General features: G+C 41.4%; 2 protein-coding genes across 2 annotated transcripts in view; both read right to left on the minus strand.

The window, feature by feature from the left end:
* Positions 1 to 769: 769 nt before the first annotated feature.
* Positions 770 to 10,786, minus strand: radx (RPA1 related single stranded DNA binding protein). The gene is made up of 14 exons (XM_030783022.1): positions 10,186 to 10,786; positions 9,764 to 9,906; positions 9,017 to 9,209; positions 5,881 to 5,989; positions 5,614 to 5,714; positions 5,118 to 5,237; positions 4,674 to 4,769; positions 4,297 to 4,464; positions 3,251 to 3,420; positions 3,016 to 3,143; positions 2,309 to 2,415; positions 1,652 to 1,900; positions 1,292 to 1,456; positions 770 to 906 (listed from the first exon to the last, which is right to left on the minus strand). Exons 1-14 carry the CDS (start codon positions 10,784 to 10,786, stop codon positions 770 to 772), a joined length of 2,487 nt encoding a protein of 828 aa, XP_030638882.1.
* Positions 10,787 to 17,609: 6,823 nt separating this feature from the next.
* The window catches only part of npas2 (neuronal PAS domain protein 2), a 64,520-nt gene continuing 60,885 nt past the window's right edge, over positions 17,610 to 21,244 (minus strand). Inside the window, exons 18-22 of the mRNA XM_030781246.1 lie at positions 21,094 to 21,244; positions 20,793 to 20,977; positions 20,228 to 20,320; positions 19,784 to 19,994; positions 17,610 to 19,105 (exon numbers count right to left, since the gene is read on the minus strand). The exon at positions 21,094 to 21,244 is cut by the window's right edge and continues 41 nt beyond it. Of these exons, the coding sequence (XP_030637106.1) occupies positions 18,851 to 19,105; positions 19,784 to 19,994; positions 20,228 to 20,320; positions 20,793 to 20,977; positions 21,094 to 21,244 (895 nt within the window). The 3' untranslated portion in view covers positions 17,610 to 18,850. The remainder of the gene's footprint in view (positions 19,106 to 19,783; positions 19,995 to 20,227; positions 20,321 to 20,792; positions 20,978 to 21,093) is intronic.

The following is a 21,244-nucleotide window of genomic DNA, read 5'->3' on the forward strand; positions in this document are numbered from 1 at the left end:
GTTTGAAGTTAAACTCCTTTGCTTTGGCAGAGAGCCACATGTCATGGCTGGATGAGCTTCCAGATTTTCTTTACAGTGGTTCTGATTGGCTGGCAACTTTCTCACACACACCACAGTTCTCTTTATCTCAGCTTTACTGTGCTTATCAAAGACTTTGATTCAGTGATGTTCTCTGTTGGATCTGTTCAACCAAAGCCATCCCCCACATCAATCAGTGGAAAGCTTCTAATTGATCTTGGAGATGTGGTCTTATGTCTGCTAAGCTAAGACCTCTCCCACAGAAAAAAAAGAAAGATTTTTGGGGGGTTTTGTTTTCCATGAACTTCAGGTTTTGTGACCAAACCCTTATCTGACTGAAACTCTTGCCAAATTCTGTGGAAAGGTTAATATATGTCTAAGTTACTGTAAGGACAATATAAGTGTGTGTTAACATAAGGATAATTTAAGTGTCACGTATCAAAGATAACACTGAAATGTTTGAGTCATCACTAATTTGAAAGAATATTGTGTTACAATGAACTGAGCCAGGGAAATCCATGTGGGCAATGTGAAATAATTTATTGGTAGGCATTTAGATAATACATGACATTTTCTTTGTATTCAACAGTTGATAAATTTAAAAAATAATGCTTATAAAACCTTTTTTGGGGTCATTTCACACAATTGAGTAAAAATAAATATTTCTTAAAATAGTCTGATAAGAATTCAGCTTAAGTTGAGTACCTGTGCATCTGTGTGTGTGTGTGTGTGTGTGTTTGTTGTGTGAGATCTAGGCCAGATTAATGTCTGCCATTCTGTAGACTTTGGAGCAGATCTGTTCCGCTCTCCCGTCTCCAAGGAGACACAGGTCCAGCACACACACCACTCTCTCTCCGTCCAGAGTGGCAGCAGAGTTCAGTAAGCCCTCTAATCGAAAAAGAAAACACAGACAGCGTCACGTTCACATACACAACCAACACACAGCAAGATTCATGACACAGCTACATGTTCAAATGGTCATCAGACACAGCCATAACTTAAGGACAAAGTTATCATGAGAAGTAGAGATTTTATATGATTTGCAGAAATGAAGAAAGCAAGAATAACTCTGGGTTCAGTTTACCTTTAACTGAGCAAACTCATAGTCTGAATGATAAAAGATGAACATACACACACACACATACACATATATATATGTAAGCAGTCATAAGATACATAGAACACACAAGACACACATATACCTGCCAAGAAAGTTCACTCAACCATAAACATACTAAGAGGTCTGCAAACACACACACACACAGATCCGTACCGAGGCTGGGGCAGCTGTTGCCAGGTGGGGTGCAGAGGCGGCCTGCTGACAAACAGGACAGTATTGAGTTATCATGGAGAGCAGAGGGCATTCCCACAGCCCTGGGATCATCAGCACACACGACAGGCACAAACAGGACGTCTACTGCCATCTGCTGGTTCAGACCTGACACAGAGAGAGAGAAAGGGATAAAGGCTCTGGCAGATTAGATACATTGGCACACAAACAGATAACATCCTTCATTTTGACTGGTCTCAGAAGCTGGGTAGAGGCAGGTGAACTGGCTGAGTTATAAATCAGCATATGGGAAAATGAAGAGGAGTTTTCAGAGATGGGCCAGTGGAAGTACAACCTCCTCACCCAGTACAGTGAGTGTGAAATAGCCTTTACAGTCCACAGGAATGTGTGACTCCGCCTCTGTGTGACAGATGAACTCAGGGTTCCATCTGACGGGCTGAAGATTAACCCTCTGAAGGAGGAGATCTCGATTGTCAAAGCGGAATCTTTCCGGAATGCTCTCTCGCTCCAGACGTCCACAGCGCAAGTGTTCTGTGACATTCTGTTTCAGCAGCACCCAAGCATCACTCTCCCATAAACCTCTGGGGGGATCTAGGAAAACCAGGAGGAAAATTTAATCTACCAATTAAAGTATAGTTCAATTTCGGGAAGATTTCAAATTAAGTTTGTTTTTTAAATGTACTTAGAAAATTGCATGTGGGTTTGTTTTAAATTCACAGTGAGACTTAGTCATCTGTCAAATATTTTCCCAGACAACCACCAAAGCAGTGATACAGCGACATAATCAAACAGGGTTTCCATGACAACACAAGATTTAATTCATCAAGCTTGTTCATTTTAAAAACATTATTTTAAAACATTTAACAGCGTTAGTTTAAAGTGAAAAGGGACATTTGACTGACGTTTTGACAAGATCATCTGCAGTAAGTCTCCACTCTACATGGTTGAGAGGGTTAGCCTGTTAAAAGCCACCGTAAATCAGCATGAGGATTTCAGTACCTGCTACAGCCTCTGTAACACTGGTTTGAACCAGGCCTTCTTCCTCACCATGCCTCTCATTATCCTCATCCTCCTCATCCTCACACTGACAAGCTATGCTCGCCACACTGAAGAAGGCATGGAGCATGAACGCAAAAGAGAGAGAGAAAAAAAAAAAGTCAAATTCATTTTACCATTCCCTAAACATTTGGATTCTTTTAAAAGCAGAATATTTTGTGTGACCAAACCTCTCTCTCTCACAAACACACACACACAGAGCATTTCTGCTGCATTTTACCAGTCTAAACTGCTTTTTTTTTCCACTCAAAGTTTTCAAATGGGAAGCCAATCTGATTTATTATCTGATTCATCAGTTTTCCTGTTCTGCATTCTGTTTAATTAGACCATTTTTAAAACATTCCCTGTAAAAGACAGCCTGAAATCAGTGCCAGGCAGAGACAAATCAGCGTCTGACTATGTAAGAGCTCTGATTATGGCTACGCTTCATTACCTCTCTGACTGGACTGCTGCTCTCGTCATGTACTGGTGTCTGCCCTCTCTGGAAACCAGAACAAACAGACTGACATTCACGAAGACTCAAACAGACCAATTACATTTCAGACTTATGATTAAATTATCACTAGTGCTCAGTGACTCTCCAGATCTGAGAATAACAGATTTATGATAAACGGGAAAAACAGGCATGTTTCAGATTCAGTGAGAGTCACCTTCTCTCATGTTGGATTCTCCTGCGTTTAAGAGATGGGAGCTCACTTTGCTCCACCAATCCAGTGTCCTCTGGATGACTGGGCGGGGCAAAATCTGTTCGGCTGGACACATCCACAGAGCGACTCTGCTGTAACACAGAGCAGAATATATAACATTACAACACTCACAAAGCAGAATCTTCTTCTACACAACACCTCACAGTGTCTAAAACAGACTGACAGCAATTAAACCAACCTGTTGTTCGTGTGGTGTTGTGCGCTCTTGCGCTTGTGATGCCTCCTCAGGCCTGGAGTGGTACTGCACAGCCACAATTTGGCCCTGGATGGCCAGTCTCTTGTGTTCCCGATAACACAGGCTCTTCAGCCCCTCCTTCAGGTCAGCGAGTGCAACTACCGGAATCTGAGCTTCAGTACACACAAACAAGCAGGGCCAGGGTCAGACAGTGGTATGAGGGTTGTTTATGTTTATAGATTTTTATGAGAGCCACGGAGTTATAATTTATTCACAGAATAATCAAATTACATGTTAATTAAATGAGATTTATCAGAAAACAGACAGGTAACTAACAAAACAGAGGAAACGTGAGCATAATCAGGAAATATATGGACACTGGATTAAAGACCTAGATTAAAGGTCTGCTGAGCAGTGGAAAAATGCCATAAGATCAGATGAGTCAGTGCTCCACCCTGTTCTAAACAAGCAGACAGGTGCAAAATAGGCACAGGTCTAAAGAAACACCGAGGCCTAAATGTCTGGTTGCCATGGTGAGAGCTACTGGTCACTCCGTTATGGTGAGTGGGACAGTTTTGCCTGGCAAATGAATACAAAAAGCATTCTGATTCACCGTCGCCTTCTTGTGGTGAAGCATTTCTGTCCCAGCGGGTGTCGTCTCCCAAGACGATAAATTCCCTTCCACAGGACACGAGTGAATGGTTTTGACGAATGTGAAAATGACGTCAGTCATACAGCGTGGTCGCCTCCGTTACCAGATCTCAGCCCAGTGTTACACTTCGGCCAGACTCTGGAGCGGAGTCACAGACAGCATTTTCCACCATCATCAGCAAAACACCAACCAATGGAACTCCTGCATCCCTCCAACAGAAACACTTATAAAATCTACGCTAAAGCACTCTGAAACTGAAGCAGCTGCCTAAGACCCTGTGTCGGACACTATGCACTGGTGTTTCCTTTATTTTGTCAGTCACCTGTTTGTTAAAGGCTTTTGTGAAGAGCAGCTGGAAACAGCATGAGGTTTATAATGAGCTTGTGATGGGTCTTACTGCCTGCGTTGTCAGAGCTGGTGGAAAAGGTGGGTGGGGCAGGGGGGTAGCAGTAATAACCACCGACTGCGGTTTTCCTCAACACGGCCATGTCCTTCAGGGTTTTAGTCCACTGGATAAAGGCCTTCACTTTAGGAGTGTTCACATAGGGTTGCCTCTTGTGACAGCCTAGACCAAGACATCAGCAGCCAAAAGCCATTTAAAGAGACTATGCTCAATTCTGATCGTAATCTCATCAAGTTCAGTTTGTAAAGCAAAGAAAATAAAAAATAAAAAAATACAAACAATATAGTTAACATTAGGCTAATACTGAGCAACTAAAAAGTAAGTTCTATTGTGGCATAAAAAAGTAATCCCAAAGCCAAGCTGTCACTCACCTGTCACAAAGAGCTGTGTCTCACTGCTGCTGGTCAGATAGAGAGGAAAGCCCGCCTCTCGACACACCCTCATTTGAGTACACACCAGATACGTCACTACAAACAGAGAGTGAGAAAGAGTGAGAAAGAGAGAGAGGAAATCCAAAAGACCCAACAGGCGCCACCTAAAACAATGGTTTTCGGTCCATTATAAGAGGACCGCCTGTGGGATACATTTATTTTTCAGTCCAGCGCTAACACATCTAATCCCTCTGATTCTCCAGATTATTACAGATGATTGAGCCAATCTAGGGTTTGTTGAGTAGCTGACCAGTGGACTCAAGTGTGCTTGTGCTTGGCTGAAACAAAACTGTGTGTCCCTGAGGAATAGACTGAAAACCAGTGATCTAAAACACAGCAACTACACAGTTCAGACAGTTTGCTGTGGGTGCCGTGTACTCTTACTTGGAGCAATATTATTAAAAATGTCTGGTTGTGAGGAGGAGAAGATCTCCAGTATGAAGGGTGTGTCAAAGGTTCCGTCCACAGCGTGGACCCAGCGATACGTCCAGTACTTCTCTGGAACTGACCAAAAACACAGGCAAGCAATCAAAACCAGTCGGGATGCTGGGAACCTGTCTCATATAACACAAACACCTCATGGAAACTGGTTTACTCGATAAGTTTCAACACTGAGTGATGGATTCAAACAGTGCAGATTCTCAGATAATATAAAATATTACATATGACAGGTGTGGCAGATTAACTCAAACACATTCTGCTTTGTACAGTATGAGTTCTACATTCAAACAGCATTCAGAAGCTCAAAAGTGCCAGAGGACCACAAAAGAACCACAGATTCACAATTGTAGGTCGGTAAATACATTCTGCTAAGCTTCATTTGTAAACAGTTTCAGCTTCACAAGTTGAAATCTACAGTAGACCAATCAGAGGTCAATACCTGCATTCCCCTTGTTTTTGATTCGCTCAACACGGCCCACAAACGTCACTAAGCCAATGATGTCACAGGCTTGGTTACTGGCCAGGTTCTCCACTTCAGATCTAAGCAAAACAAAACCATTGAAAGACATGACACAAGGGCAACATGGAGAGAGAAGAGGAAGAAATGGATGGAGAGAAAGAGACAGAAGGGCAACTCTTCCATCCTGTTAATATATTTATTTGCCCATTTGTGTGTGTGTGTGTGTGTGTGTGTGTGTGTGTGTACCTGGTGGTGAAATTAAAGGCGACCTCAGGTAAACACCACTCGGGCAGAACACGCTTTGGTGGAATTACTGTCACTATAGCTGGAGGGCTATGTGGGTTCAAGGAGATTTCTGGATAACAGCAAACATACAACACATCGACCATCAAAATACATGCATTAAAAGACCATCAAAACACACACGTTATCACTACTATTTTTACCCCTTCACACTTGACACATGTGAGCCCAGTACTGTCACCCTGCCTCACATGTGAAGTCAAACAGAATTTTTCCACCCTGTGAGATGTGCGCTTTCATCAACTGATATAGCATACTTTAGAGGAGATCACCACACATCCATCTCTGACCACCACTATACACACACACCTGACCATCTCTGACCACCACTACACACACACACCTGACCATCTCTGACCACTACTACACACACACACCTGACCATCTCTGACCACCACTACACACACACACACCCGACCATCTCTGACCACCACTACACACACACACACCCGACCATCTCTGACCACCACTACACACACACACACCTGACCATCTCTGATCACCACTACACACACACACACCCGACCATCTCTGATCACCACTACACACACACACACCTGACCATGTCTGATCACCACTACACACACACACCTGACTATTTCTGATCACCACTACACACACACACTCCTGACCATGTCTGATCACCACTACACACACACACCTGACCATCTCTGATCACCACTACACACACACCTGACCATCTCTGACCACCGCTACACACACACACCCGACCATCTCTGACCACCGCTACACACACACACACCTGACCATCTCTGACCACCACTACACACACACACACCTGACCATCTCTGATCACCACTACACACACACACACCTGACCATCTCTGATCACCACTACACACACACACCTGACCATCTCTGATCACCACTACACACACACACACCTGACCATCTCTGATCACCACTACACACACACACCTAACCATCTCTGATTACCACTACACACACACACACCTAACCATCTCTGACCACCACTACACACACACACCTGACCATCTCTGATCACCACTACACACACAAACACCCAACCATCTCTGACCACCACTACACACACACACCTGACCATCTCTGATCACTACTACACACACACACCTGACCACCTCTGATAACCACTACACACACACACCTGACCATCTCTGACCACCACTACACACACACACCTAACCATCTCTGACCACCACAACACACACACACCTGACCATCTCCAACCACCACTACACACACACACCTGACCATCTACGACCACCACTACACACACACACCTGACCATCTTCGACCACTGATAGAGACATGGAGAGGGAAGCTCACTGAAAACCGAAACCCACTGCTTAGGCTCCCACTGATTTCTGTCCACAGTTAGCAACAGTCACATAGCTGAGATTCAATCTGCGAACCCCATAGAAAGTACTTCAATAACTCCAGTGAAGTTGTCTGATATGTGTGTGTGCACATAAAACCATGCTGTCTAGGACATGCTACCTGTATGATGAGAGAGCAGTGTCCATTTGGAGCATTGCATGCCCCTAACCTACAGGTGACCCTGTGGCACAGATACAAATTTGACATTTGTGCAACACTGCTAACAGATGGCGCTAGAGAGAGAATACAAGTGCTGTGGGCATTGTCAGGCACAGATGAGTAAGGTGATGTTAAAGTTTCAGCTTTCAGCAGATACAGCTGTATTTGTTCACTCACTGCTCCATTTTGTTTCCCCTGGGCACGGCTAAAGAGTCTGATTTACAGGCTTTCTATTCACAAATGAGTCAAACCTTGAGCCAGTGAACAAATCAAAACCAGTATAGTGCAAATAGGCAGTTAGCCCAGGATAAGAATATTTTTTATGATAATAATGGCAGAAAGTGACATTGCCCATGAAACTGAGTTTGGCTGTCATGTTGTATGTATCTAAACGAGCATTAACTAAGTCCTGTTACAGCAGGTGAAAGGGCAACTGAGCTCCAGAAGTTTCAATGTGTACATGTATTCAAGATTTCGATTTGTTGAAGAGGTCACTCTGCACTAGGGCCGGACCCAAATATTCGACTATTCGGATAGTCATTCTTTGGGTAGGTATCCGGCTTTCAATTTTGGGATTCGTATATTCAAGTTTTTTTTTGTTTTGTATTTCTTGCTAAATGTTGGCTCTAAATAAAGGCAAACTGCAAAATACATTTTGTCAGCGCATTCTTGCAGCCTACTATATTTTTACTTGATTGATATTATACTGTTTAACCAGTGACATTACACACATGGTTTGTCTGAGATTGTCCCGGTTTCAAGCTGGGTGTCCCAAGTTCCGACAAATATCTGAAAAACTCTAAAATGTCCCCGGTTTTCAACATTCACTACCTAATTGCTCCAGTTTTCACCACAGTTAAAAAAATAATAATAACATTAGACTTGTTTACATAGACGTTCATCATGTTCTGTCCCACTCATTATTACCTAACCCAATCAAAAAACACAAATAATGCACCATGTGTCTGAATTCAACACTGATTTGTCTGTTTATGTGTCAATCAATCAATGTGTTGTTGTCAAGGGTGTTACTAAGACGCTTGTAGCTCTGTCTGCCAGTACACTAACAGTTAGCATCATGCCGGAGAGAAAGTCGTTCTAAAGACCTCCAGAAGGCTTACCCGTTTCTTCGAGAAGTAGCCTGCAAAAAAGCTGCATTCTGCACATACTACAGGAGTAAATTTTCGGTCGCGCATGATGGAAATGCTGACATAAAAGATCACTTTAATGAAAACGCCTGTGTTGCGCTTGCATAAACGTGACGTGCACTCACTTTGCTTGGAAAATAGTTGCAACTGATCCAAATAGTTAAAATAAAACATAAGAAGTAATGTGGGAACACATCCCCCCTCAGCGGAACATTCAAATATTTGCTGGTGATTATCACCAAAGCTCTGGAGTCCAAAAACTGGTATTTGGGCCAGCCCTACTCCGGACACTAAGGTCACATCCAGGTCACAGAAGCAGAGGTCAAAAGCAGGTCACAGAAAGCAACAGGAAAACCCTGACACTGCCGTGGAGCGAAGTTATTCCGACTTACCTGTGGAGTGAAAATGCATGAGCTGGGTCTGGTTGTGCTGTGGTCGAGAGCGGTTCTGATAGCTGCGTTTCAGAGCAAACTGCTGGAGGTAAACCACAGTTCCAATGGTCAACCTCTGGTACCACTCCAGACACAGGTCATTCCACAGGACCATGGTCATAATCCCACTCTGATCAGCAACCTCAAAGTACGCCTGGATCACAGGAAACAAGAGGACCGCATCCAGTAAAAATCAACCAAGTTTAGGGCCTCAAATGAAAAACTAAATTCCGGGGGGGGGGGGGTTCTCTGACAATGTCACTCACACTGGCTTCTGACTGTATTTCTCAAGGCCTAACATTACACTCTGTGGAAAACAAAAGGGGGGCACAATTACAAGAGGATGGGAATCCACGTAGAAGAGTTAGAAACATAGAAATAGTTCACACGAATTAATGCTTCCATTGAAAAAAAAAAAAAAACACTGTGTGCTATTAGTTTGATTTTTTTGTACAGGGAACTATCTTTTGCGAGAGCTGTTTTTGGTGCACTGCAAGACACAAATCCCTATACATTTTCAGTGGTAAGAGACCTGAGTGTATTCTCTAAATTAAACTCTCTACATTTCTGCTGACTTAACTAGCTGCAAAGCACGTGGGCACAGTTAGCTTTGAAAGCTTTCAAGAGGAATTTTTTTTTTTTTTACAATATCACATGTTCAAGTTAATGCAGTTACCACTGAAAATGATAACAGGGCTTCTCTCTCACCTGGTATGGGAAGTCTATCTTTTGCCCGGGCTTCCCGTAATATCTGAGTCTGGACTTGTGTAGTACTCTGACAAGCAGTGGGAGAGGTCGCTTAGAGTTGGCAAAGAATGAGTCCAGATCACCGAGCAGGGAAATTTTTGACACTGCAAACGACAAACAGGAGAGAGAGAGAAGGTTGTGTTGCTGTGTTTATTAATTCTTAATCATATCGACAGTGCTCCCCCCTGTTTTTCAATGCGCAGTTTAATTCATTCTATAGCACTTATTTGGAATGAAATAAAAATTTTGTTACTTGGACAGAATTTCGGACACTTGGATCCATTACATATCGCTCCAAATGAAAACTGACACATACTGAGATATACACAATGATCGATCAGACCAGGTAAGATTACGCACTGTATCCTTAAAAACTCTCTTACCATCAATCACAACGTCCGGCGGCGGACTGTGAGGCACCCACCTCCTGCCGTGTGGATCTTCATTATTCCAAAGAGATAAATAATGTTTCCGATCTGTTTGTAACGGCGCATCCACTTGCAACAACATCGAGCTTCCACCATCAGTTCTTGACCATTGTCGCAAGGCACTCAAATCTTTGATCGTGGGTAATATAGTAGAATGCTGTGCCGTGCAGTCAATGGTCTCCAAACATACAAAACTTTGTCCCAACCTCCTTTCATCGTAAATAAAGGAAAGTTGTGATATTTGAACATCTGTTCCGCAGCGCAGTGAGTTCTTGTGAACCAAATGATTTAGAGTTACCGCGAGAAAGCACTTCGCCCGAAACTTTCCATCAGTTACCGTCACATCATATTTATAACTGTCAACACAACCGTCTGTTTTCTGTTGATCGCCTAAATACCTGTCAATAGCGATGACAGCCACACAAATAGGGTTGTCAAGTTTAAGTCGAAGAGTTCTGGATGCCGTTAGCTGCTCCAAAGTAGAGAATAAAACAGATCCAGTTACAGTTCCAAGCGAATCCTTCTCCGAAAAGGTACTGTTAGGAACTCCAGTCATTGTCGTTGTAAGTAAAAAAGGAGCTGTGCCAATATCTACATAAGTTCACATCATCTGCTGTGATCAAACACGACAGGTTGGTAACGTTACTTGACAACCTGCTAAGTCAAATACTAAGTAACTAGCATAGCTACTTCTAACGCTAACAAGGCTCTTGCTAGTGTAATGTCCTCAGTTTGCTGTTTCACAAATTATCTTGCTAACCAACAACATTTAAGGTAATCATTTAGCTGCCAACCAAGTCACAATGCCACACAGTTCATCTATACATTATACAAAGGTGATACACTTGCCTGCTGGTATAACGTTCCATTACTTTGCGAGTCACCAAAACTACAGTGTTTTGGAGCCTGGCGCGTAAGATTCGTTTCCTCTTCTTCTGGTGCAACTGATTGGCCCGGTAAGCCTGTAAACCTTATACTGCCACCTACAGACCTGAAATTCAGATTAATAGCGCAAAGCTGTAAACTGGGTTTGAAAGAGTTTTTCCTTTGTTCTGAGCTGAATTCTCCAAACAGACTCATTAGTTTACGAGAGTTTCCCCAAAACATTTAACCGGCACATTAATAATAATATTAAAACAGACAGTAGCAGCCACAGACAGCCATCAGAAAACAGTGGTAAAATAGTAGGTACAACTCATAAAATATCAAATATACAAAGGAGAAACAAATAAAAGGCATGATATTAAAAGAGAGAACACGGCTGCTGCAGATAATATGTCTGAAACCAAGACTGAAATATTTTGAGTTTCCTCTCAAATAATGTCAACAGTGACTCAACACTGAAAGGCGGTTCCAGAGACAGGAGTAGTAATGCTAGGTTCCTTGCACTGAGGGAAGAAAAGACTGTTGTAGATGTTTTCAGTCATTTTTTCCATGCTTTTCTTAGTTTTGTGTAAACAATTTTTCTATTGGCTTAGATTTTGCTGTTTGTAATTGGCTCCATTTATATCAACAAGACTGGGTCCAAACCAGTTTTAAATTTTATCCCTTTATGGTACATTCAAGTCATTTGATTCAATCTGCCAGTCTGATGAACAGTGTTGAGAAACGCACATCGTATGTGTTTTAACCGATACATGTTCATGTTTTAATTATGTATGTGTGTATTGATCTGGTCTCCCTGCAGTTTTGCTTTCAAAGGCAAATCTGATCCAGCTGGAACATTCTGCTGAACATTCCAGTGAATGTTTTACTGAAAAGATTTATTTTTGTTCATTGCAGTTTCAGAAGTGGTAGCTGAACATTACCTTCTCATAACATTGGCTAACTTTAGAACAAACACAGCAAAGGCATAAAATATTTGTTACTATGGCAGACCTTGGGTGTGGACTGTCTGACTGAACATAACTGAGCAGACAGCTTTAAGTACGGCAACTGTTCTTCTTGAGAGTCTTAGAAAATCTCTTTCATGAAAGATCTTGTTTGTCAGTCTCGTCATCTGACAGGCACATGGGCAGCCGGTCTATTATGAGATGAAACAGTGAGAATGTGAATGAAGAGTGACATTCACTCTTACTGTGAGGTACACAAGATGTCTTCACTCAGTATGTCTGTAACCGTATAACTGTAAGCATGTATAAAACTGTGTCAGAACAGGATGGTTTGTAGCCTTCCCTCTCTGATCTGACCCTTAAAGCTCACCATACAGATGTGAACATCCAAGGCATCAACAATGTCGGCATGGAAACGATTTTTCATACAACCAGTGACCTATTCTACCAGGATCAGGAGTCTGTCTGTGTGTTTGTGTGATGTTGCACTTATAATCTCTTCTCTCATCTCATTGTTTTGGTTTTTATGTGATAATCAGATTATTTGAATTGCTTTTTTGTCCCAATAATAATGCTTTACTAAAACTCACAATTTCACTTTACCACAACAGACCTTTATCTACAACAGCCAATTCAATCAATTCTTAATTTGAAATCAATTTGAATGTATTGAAATTCAATGTAAATAATTAGAAATAAAACTGCAAGTCAGACAGGTAAACAGAATTTGACTGTGATCTGATAGCAGCTGTGTTTTGAGAAATTCAAACCATTTCAACACATTTGTGATGTAGATTATTTGTTATCTAATTTCACTATCAACAAAAGCTGACCTAGAAACACATGAACTAATGTTTTTCTAATGGATCATTTACATAATCAGATCATTTTAATAAGATCAATAACGTTTCCATTTTTAGAATATTTCCAGATTGCTACAGCTTTAAGTCCATAAAACCTTTGGATTCCAAGTCATTATTTACAGATTTGAGTTCTATTTTTACAATTCAATTCAAATTCAGATTCTGCCTCCCCAGCATTTTATTGGATCAAATTTAAATGCAAATTGCATTCATTCTCAATTCCCCCTCACACAGGACTGACCAGAATCTGCTCCATTTACACCTTACTCATCAGCCCTTACCCATATACATGCTCACCTCAGTGTCTCTGCCTTGTACAGCTACAAGTAATCCCAGTATTAACCATTATAGAGTACTACCCAGTACTACTAACCATTATAGAGCCATTATACAGTTTGTATTAAGGACAATGTATTGATATGAAAACTGTTTGGTTATCAATTATTCTATATCCCATACCATCTAGAACTCCTTGAACATTCTGTATCATACATTTTTCATACTGTAAACATAATAAATTATCTACTGTGAATAATCGTCTAGGTCATTGAATCTGATAACCCTTAACTCTTTCAATACTGTAAATATATTTATGCTATATGCTCGCCAGAGAAGGATGGGCTCCCCCTGTTGAGTCTTGGTTCCTTCCAAGCTTTCTTCCTCCTGTTCACTTAATTTTAGGCAGTCTTCCTTGTTTTCCTTGCCACTGTTGCCTTGGGCCTGCTCACAGCGAGTTTAGGCACTGATCTTTGTAAGGCTGCTTTGAGACAATTTTTAATTATAAAAAGCAAAATACAAATAAACTTAAACTTAAACTTATGTGTTCTGTCAAGTCAGCATATCTGTCAATATGCGTTTTTTCTTATGATCACTGATTTTCTTGTGATCACGGATCTCTCTCTCTCTTCTTCTGCCTGAAGGAAGAGTGGCATGCCCCCTCAACTCCAGTCGCCCCTCCTACTGACACAATAACCCCATTAAAATCCTGCCCCTTATGTCCCTAATCCCCCCTGCCTGCCGCTACTGATGATAAGGAGAAAGTTGATGAAATAAATCACAGGTTAAAGTGTACAAATGTGTTTAAAAATATTTATTTTCTCATAGATACCACATTTATCCAGATAGAATAAAAATAATTCAATATCACTATGACAGAATTAATATCCAAGCTGTTTCAGAATGTAAACCTTTTTTATTAATTTCTTTTTAAAACAATATTAACAATATGTTAAAGCTTATTTGTGATGGTATATATACAGAGAGGAAGAGAGAGAGAGAGAGAGAGAGAGAGAGAGAGAGAGAGAGAAAGAGAAAACCAAGCCATACAATATCATCAACTGTGCAACACCAACTTGCTGAACTGAACAAGAAAAAAGCCCTCACCTCCCCCAATAAGACACTTTTATAATTATTCTGTTACAAAATACTTGTTTGTCTTACTTTTTTTGTTTAAATCATATAGTGTATACAAAGGTATTTCAATCTATTTGACGTCTTATAAAATAAACAACTATATCTTCTAAACATTTTTTGTACATTTTATTTTACAACAACTTCAAGGTTTTTTCTGCTTTGAGTTGGCAGAAATGGCTGCTTGAACCAGGTTAGTTTTTCCTCATTCTTTGACCTGGTATGAAATAAATGCATTGATCAACTTGCCTGCCGAACGTAAGAGTGTGTTCACCTGCTCAGGTAACCCCTGCAGACCCCTGAGTCTAAGGGCCAAATAAACACAATGAAACTGGCAGGGAGAAAGAAGCTCAGGACACAGAGAGAGTGTCAGCAACACCAGAAAAAAAAAAAAAAGAAAAAAAAAAAGCTCAGAAAAGTGCAGATATTACAACCAGGTAACAAAGTTCGCTAGGAGAAAAGGAAAAGAGAGGAAAGAAAGAAAGAAAGAAAGAAAGAAAGAAAGAAAGAAAGAAAGAAAGAAAGAAAGAAAGAAAGAAAGAAAGAGAAAAGATCCACCTTTGTAATCCCAATTCACAAACACTAGACAGCAAAGACATGAACGTTTGTCTTCTATGAAGCAACAACACAGCAAATACTCCACAACTCCAAGTCCATTTCTGCCCCTCCAAAAGTAAAAACAAACAAACAAACAAAACAACAACAACAAAAACAACAACAACAACAACAACTCCCCATCAAGATTTGGAAATGAATTTTAAAATTGTTTTCAGCCGTGTTGCCAAAGCGGAATACTGCCTCAGTAGGTCAAGACCATTGATGGAGTTCATTGGAAATAAAGAAGGCCCTTTCTGTAGGCTGAGTGACAGTTTTGATGTTCAGAGCATACTCTTCAGACTGGAACACACTCTTCAAAATGAAAACTCATTGTCCGCTGCTCTTCTGACATAAATAAGTTTCTTAGAATGGATTCTATTTTTCAGGCTCACTGGTCCAGTTTAAAGAAAAGACAAAAATGTCCACAACTGAACCTGACTAGAGCCCCAGATCCCAAAAACTACAGTCTCTCTACAACAAACAGAAAATGAAAATGAAAATAAAAAGGGATCATGAAATGGTCCTGAGACTAGTTAACAATCTCTTAGTATCAGATGAGACATTGACAGTGAGTAATGCAGAGGCCAGAGTGGAGAGGTTTAACTATGCCATGTGTGAGATGTTTGGGAAGCGTGCATGTGCATGGGCGGCGGACAGCTTCTACGTGTGTGACAGGGTGCAGTTTTGGTCTAAGGCCATTTTAAGGGGCTGTTTACGAAACTAAAACCCTTTTTTCCTTTTCTGTCACAGGATCACACTCACATTTAACACCTGAAGTATCACGTGTCACTTCCTCATCACCTCCTCTATTAGCTCACAGTGTCAGATCGGCCACAAAATCTACTCCAGCACAAGTCCCTTCAGCACAGAGCTGTGGAAAATTACAGACGTCATACACCACACTCCTAATAAAGCTCAAACAAACTAAGAGTGAAGAGGGACACAGTCTTTCTGTAGACAGTTGGGCTGTTGATCAGGGAGTATGGTGTGGATGGGCTTTCACAGAGCTAAGAATAGGCTTCCAAATGTTTTTACACTTGAACTTATTGGGGATTCTATTCATTCTCTTACTTTGGGGCGGAAAATCTGAAGCATTTTTCTTTTGATTGACAAATGAACAGGGTCAGGAGAATGCAGTTAGCATAAGTCCTTACTGTTCTGACAGGGGAAAAAAAAACAACAACTAAAATCTACCCAAACTTTAAGCAGTCCCTTAGAGGCAGAAAAGCCCCTGTATTGTCTAACTCGTGAAAATGTCTAGAAATTTTTCCACATCGCTGTGCTTGACTGAAGGAATGTTGAAGATCTTTTCATACAAAAATACTTTCCATTTAATTTACACAGTACATTGGTTTAAACTACCATGCATCTCCCATTCATACAAGAATACATATCGGACTAAAGACAAAATTTCAGAAAAGTATAAATTAAACATTCTTTTTTCTTCTTTTCTTGAAATTGACATTGCACATAGAAAAGGGTAAAACGGCACAAGCTGTAAGTCTTCAATAACCTCAACATTAGTGTTATTTCTTTTTTCTTTCTTTTTTAGGAAAAAAGAACTTATTTATTCTAAAAACATTTTTAAATTATTCTTATTTATTTTTGCTCAGAACAAGCAGCACTGGTTGTCTGTAATGTAAATCTGAGAATATTTTGTTGAGGAGCAGAAGACTCTAGAAAATTGAACTGGATTGTCTTTTCTATATGACAAATATCTTGTCATTTCAAAATTCACTCTGTATCAAAAATTACATCGCAGACTGAAATGAAAAAATGAAGGCAGTGTTTGACAGTGTGAAAAAAAAGGATCAATTTTGCCAATTTTTTTATGGTAAAAGTGGGAATCCTGTATTTTTGCACAGGAGATCAGATGAAAAAAGGGGTGTCAAAAATCAAACAGCATTAAAAGAGTAATTATAAGCGATACTATTTTTCTTTTTGATATTTCAGGGTCATTGTAAAGGGCGTTACAGTGCTTCAAATAGAAGAAAAAAAAACACACACACTCATTCAGAGCATGACTGTAAGTGGTCATATCGTGATTGTCTCTGACATGACAAAATATAATTTTGTCTCTGTTTTACATCTCTGTTAATTTACAGTAAAACAGGACAAATTTCGGGACTCCTCAAGATTCAGATCACACCCGTTACAAATCAGACAAGTAGAGCAAACAGCCATATTCTCACTTTTCTTCTCCCATAGAGAAACATTCATCTAACCAGCGCAGTTTTCCGCACGACTATGACAGAATCAACTGTCAGTCAGTCCCTCACACACATACACACAGGACACACACACACATACACACAAAAAAACAACAACGTACAAATGAATAATATGTTACGGTCTTAATACTGAGAATATCATTTCCACACATAACCTGAGAAGAATACACAGTACACACACATACGCACACACACATTTCTGCCTTCCCACCGTCACTGAGGGTTTGTTTTCTACACAGTGTTTTTGTGTACATATGTTGGACCATTTGGGTAACAGACCACAGACTTCCTAACTGTAGTTTGTTGTATTGGGCCATTTGAGGTTAAGACAATAGAGTCTTAAATCTCTCTCTCTCAAAAAAAAACTGTAAAAAAAACCCCCAAAAAACTGTAATAACATTTGAAATATTTATACTTGTTGAGTACACCACAGAAGTTTTGAAACTTTAAATTGAAACACTGACAAACAGCGTCAGAAGAAATAATAAACTGTCCTATGTTTGAATTCAGAGACAGAATCCAGCTGCAGGACTGACAACATGATTAATCACATGAACAACTTTTAATTTGCCCTCTTATTAACCACTCTCCAATGAGGGGTGGCAGTATAAATCATAACTAACTGGGTGAAGATATTTGGGTGCAGAAACCGAACTGAAGCATGAGCTGAAATATGACTAAAGAGTGGAACTGCCTCAAGCGACTGTCTATTATTGTTGTTCTGCATTCTTACATCCACCAGCTGATTTTAGAGATCTTAAATCTTGACTCAAAAAGTGATAAACTGTATAAACTGTATGTATAAACTAAGTCACCAAACAGACTGCTGCGTGGATTTATATGGAGCTGTCTGAAACAAAGCTGTCTGCAGAATTATTTGTAAAGAATCATAAATCTAGTCAGTTTGTGAACACAAAGAGATTGAGGTGATGATTGCACAGGCTTGTGTCTGATTGGATGTCTCTAACCGGGAACCTGTAACTCAGATTCATTGATTCAGGGCTATCCCCGGGGAACTGGGCCTGTCCCTGTTTCTCTGTCAAGGCATTTGTTTGTTTGTTTGTTAAAGATGGGTGTGAACACAGATCAGACAACATAAACTTGCTGTAACATTTACAGTGAGGAACAAAACTAACAGCACCTCATCTAGAAAAATATCAACCCATTTCTCTGTGTTGAAATATTATCTTTTTTTCTTCTCTCTCTAACAAAGCACTGGTTTGTTTATTTGTTTGTTAATACCAAATCTTCTGGGGGATTATCTCCCCAATATGGCAGTCATGAAGTGTGACACAATCGCCATGACGACCGCATTGCAAGGGCATGCCAGGAAAAACTCCATTACACTGGTCTGGTGTGTGCTCTAGAGACCTCGTGCCCTGGGTGAGCCACGCCCCATATCCCAGCATCCTTTTCTGCGCACAGTCTAAGAGGAGGCGGGGCCTTCCGGCTCAGTGTGAGGTTAACCCTCAGGGTGCTGCCATGGCAACAGAGGGACTTTGGCTTTTTATTTTCTTTCTTTTTTTGTTTTGTTTTGTTTAGACATCGTGGCATTAGCAATGCCTCGCCCAGCCTCAAGTCCAATTTCCTTGTGCCCCTAAGCATCATCCCTTTAAATGGCTCCACAGGGCATGGCCGGCCCTGTGGGCGTGCCCAGTAGCCTCTGAGTTCCTCCCTGGGCTGGGCGCTACCGCGGCAACATGCTCCTAAAGTCTGACATATTGCCTGACTGGGCTTGGGAATGATGATGCTGCTGCTGCTGCTGCTGTTGGTGTTGTTGGTGTTGTTGTTGCTGTTGTTGTTGTTGCTGTTGTTGTTGCTGTTGTTGCTGTTGTTGTTGTTGTTGTTGCTGGATATATCCCACAGTGCCTTGCTGTGGGATGTTAGTGGTGTGGAAGAAAGTCTGAGTGGGTCCGCTGTGAAGCAGTCCCTGGGGTTGCATCTGAGACAGGGAGAGAGGGAGAATTCTGTCAAAGAATTGTACAGGACTGATCTATAGAATAAGGCAGGGGTCAGTACAGAGCTTAGTAAAGTACTGATTAATCACTGCAATTCAGTTCTTGGAATTTGGAGTTGAAATTCATGCCAGTCTTGATGATGCAGAACTGGAATTACAGGAAGCAGATTTCAAATAAGTGAAATTTTCATGTACATTACATTAATTACCAGTCCAGCAAGATGAGGGAGGCTTTCTCAAAGTGTTCATTTAGGCTGAAGGGGAGTTGTGATCATCTGGTCTTTTACATTTGAACTGTGCTGAGTGTGTTGGGTGAACAGTGCTGAACATTTGAACTGTGCTCAGTGCGTTGGATGAACAGTGCTGAACATTTGAACTGTGCTCAGTGTGTTGGGTGAACAGTGCTGAACATTTGAACTGTGCTCAGTGTGTTGGGTGAACAGTGCTGAACATTTGAACTGTGCTCAGTGTGTTGGGTGAACAGTGCTGGACATTTGAACTGTGCTGAGTGTGTTGGGTGAACAGTGCTGAACATTTGAACTGTGCTGAGTGTGTTGGGTGAACAGTGCTGAACATTTGAACTGTGCTCAGTGCATTGGATGAACAGTGCTGAACATTTGAACTGTGCTCAGTGCATTGGATGAACAGTGCTGGACACATTACCTGAAAGAACTGCTGTGGCTGTTGGAGCTGCAGGCCATGCTGGGTGCTCTGGGGATGTGGCGTGTAGGTGGGCTGGGCCTGGTGGGTGATGAAACTGTTGTGAGGGATCATGATTGGTGAGGTGAAAACGGGGGAGGGGACAAGTACTGCGTTACAGTTCATCTGCTGCACCGGGAAGGAAGAGGCCATCATCTGCTGCTCCAGAGAGTATCTATAGCAACAGAAAACACACACAAAAATGAGTATGTTTCTAAACACGCCAAAACACACATGCAGTTCACACAAAGTGTGCTATTACAATCATTCTTACACACTCTCATACATGCACGCGCGCACACACACACACACACACACACACGCACACACACGCTCACACACACTTTCTCACACATACACACACACACGCACACACACACTTTCTCACACATACACACACACACTCACTTGGTTTGCTGGATGGCTGTGTTACACTGAGCCTGCTGAGAGCCTCCACTGCTGTCAGGTACGAGTGTTTGCATTGGCTGATTCAGCAGCATTCTGCCAATCAGAATGCATGTCATATTTCAGTGCTTTAGACCGCACAGACAGGTGCTTAGATACGTACATATAAAGACACATAACGGCAGGCTGGTGAGTTTTTATTCATTATTAATGTCATTGTGTTGTACCTGTGACATAAGTATTGGTTTTTGATTGCATAGTAAGGTATGAGTATTGCTTTGTTATATTTTCATTACAAGTGTTGATTACTGTGTTGCCACGGTGACCTGGAAAGGAATGTGATGGTCAAAGTATAAATATTTCATATTTGTCTCCACTCCACTCAACTTTCTTTTCCAAATAGCATTGGTTTTACGTGCCAAAATATTTATTTGATGGTGCATGTATGTTCATGAGTGTGTTTGCCTCGGTGAATGTCTTGTTATGGTGGCCTTCTGGGAAAGTGGGCTAAGTGCGCTTGTGTCTTTGTGTGTATGTGTGTGTGTGTGTGTGTGTCTGTGTGTCTTACCGTAGCTGTCCATCTGGGCCATAGTCTGAGTGTGTATGTCTTTGGTTGGAGTCCTGTGTGGCCCTGCTGCTGTTGTGTGAAATCATCATTGGGTTGCTGTAAAAGGGCGTGGTCAGACTGGTGTGTGTCTGCATAGGCATGCTCACTGCCTGCATCCGAGCACCGTGAACTAGCCTCTGCTGCACCTACACACACACACACACATACACATACCAGGGTTAGAAAGTGCGTGTGGTCTGTTTATATAAGCATGTATTTAGTGTATTTGTGTCAATAGGAGAGTGCAGCGTATGTATTGTACCTGTGCAGAGGAACTGCCGGGCTGTTCTCTGAGCAGTGAGTGGGATGAGGTGCTGTGGGCTCCACAGAGAGGGGGTTTTGGGTGTCTAATCACTCCAGCCTGGCTCTGCTGTGACGGCCGGCCAGGACCCTGCTGCTGGGGAGGGACAGCA

The sequence above is a fragment of the Chanos chanos genome, chromosome 8 (genome assembly GCF_902362185.1).
Source record: "Chanos chanos chromosome 8, fChaCha1.1, whole genome shotgun sequence".
NCBI lineage: Eukaryota > Metazoa > Chordata > Actinopteri > Gonorynchiformes > Chanidae > Chanos > Chanos chanos.

Bases quoted from the DNA above. Each gene is read 5' to 3' on its own strand.
- radx (XM_030783022.1), bottom strand. From the start codon at position 10,786: ATGACTGGAGTTCCTAACAGTACCTTTTCGGAGAAGGATTCGCTTGGA. The intron at 5,238-5,613 runs GTATTGACCTCT...GTTTTTGGTCAG, and splicing joins CAAAAACAAGGGGAATGCAG to TTCCAGAGAAGTACTGGACG. The intron at 4,465-4,673 runs GTGAGTGACAGC...GTCTTGGTCTAG, and splicing joins GACACAGCTCTTTGTGACAG to GCTGTCACAAGAGGCAACCC.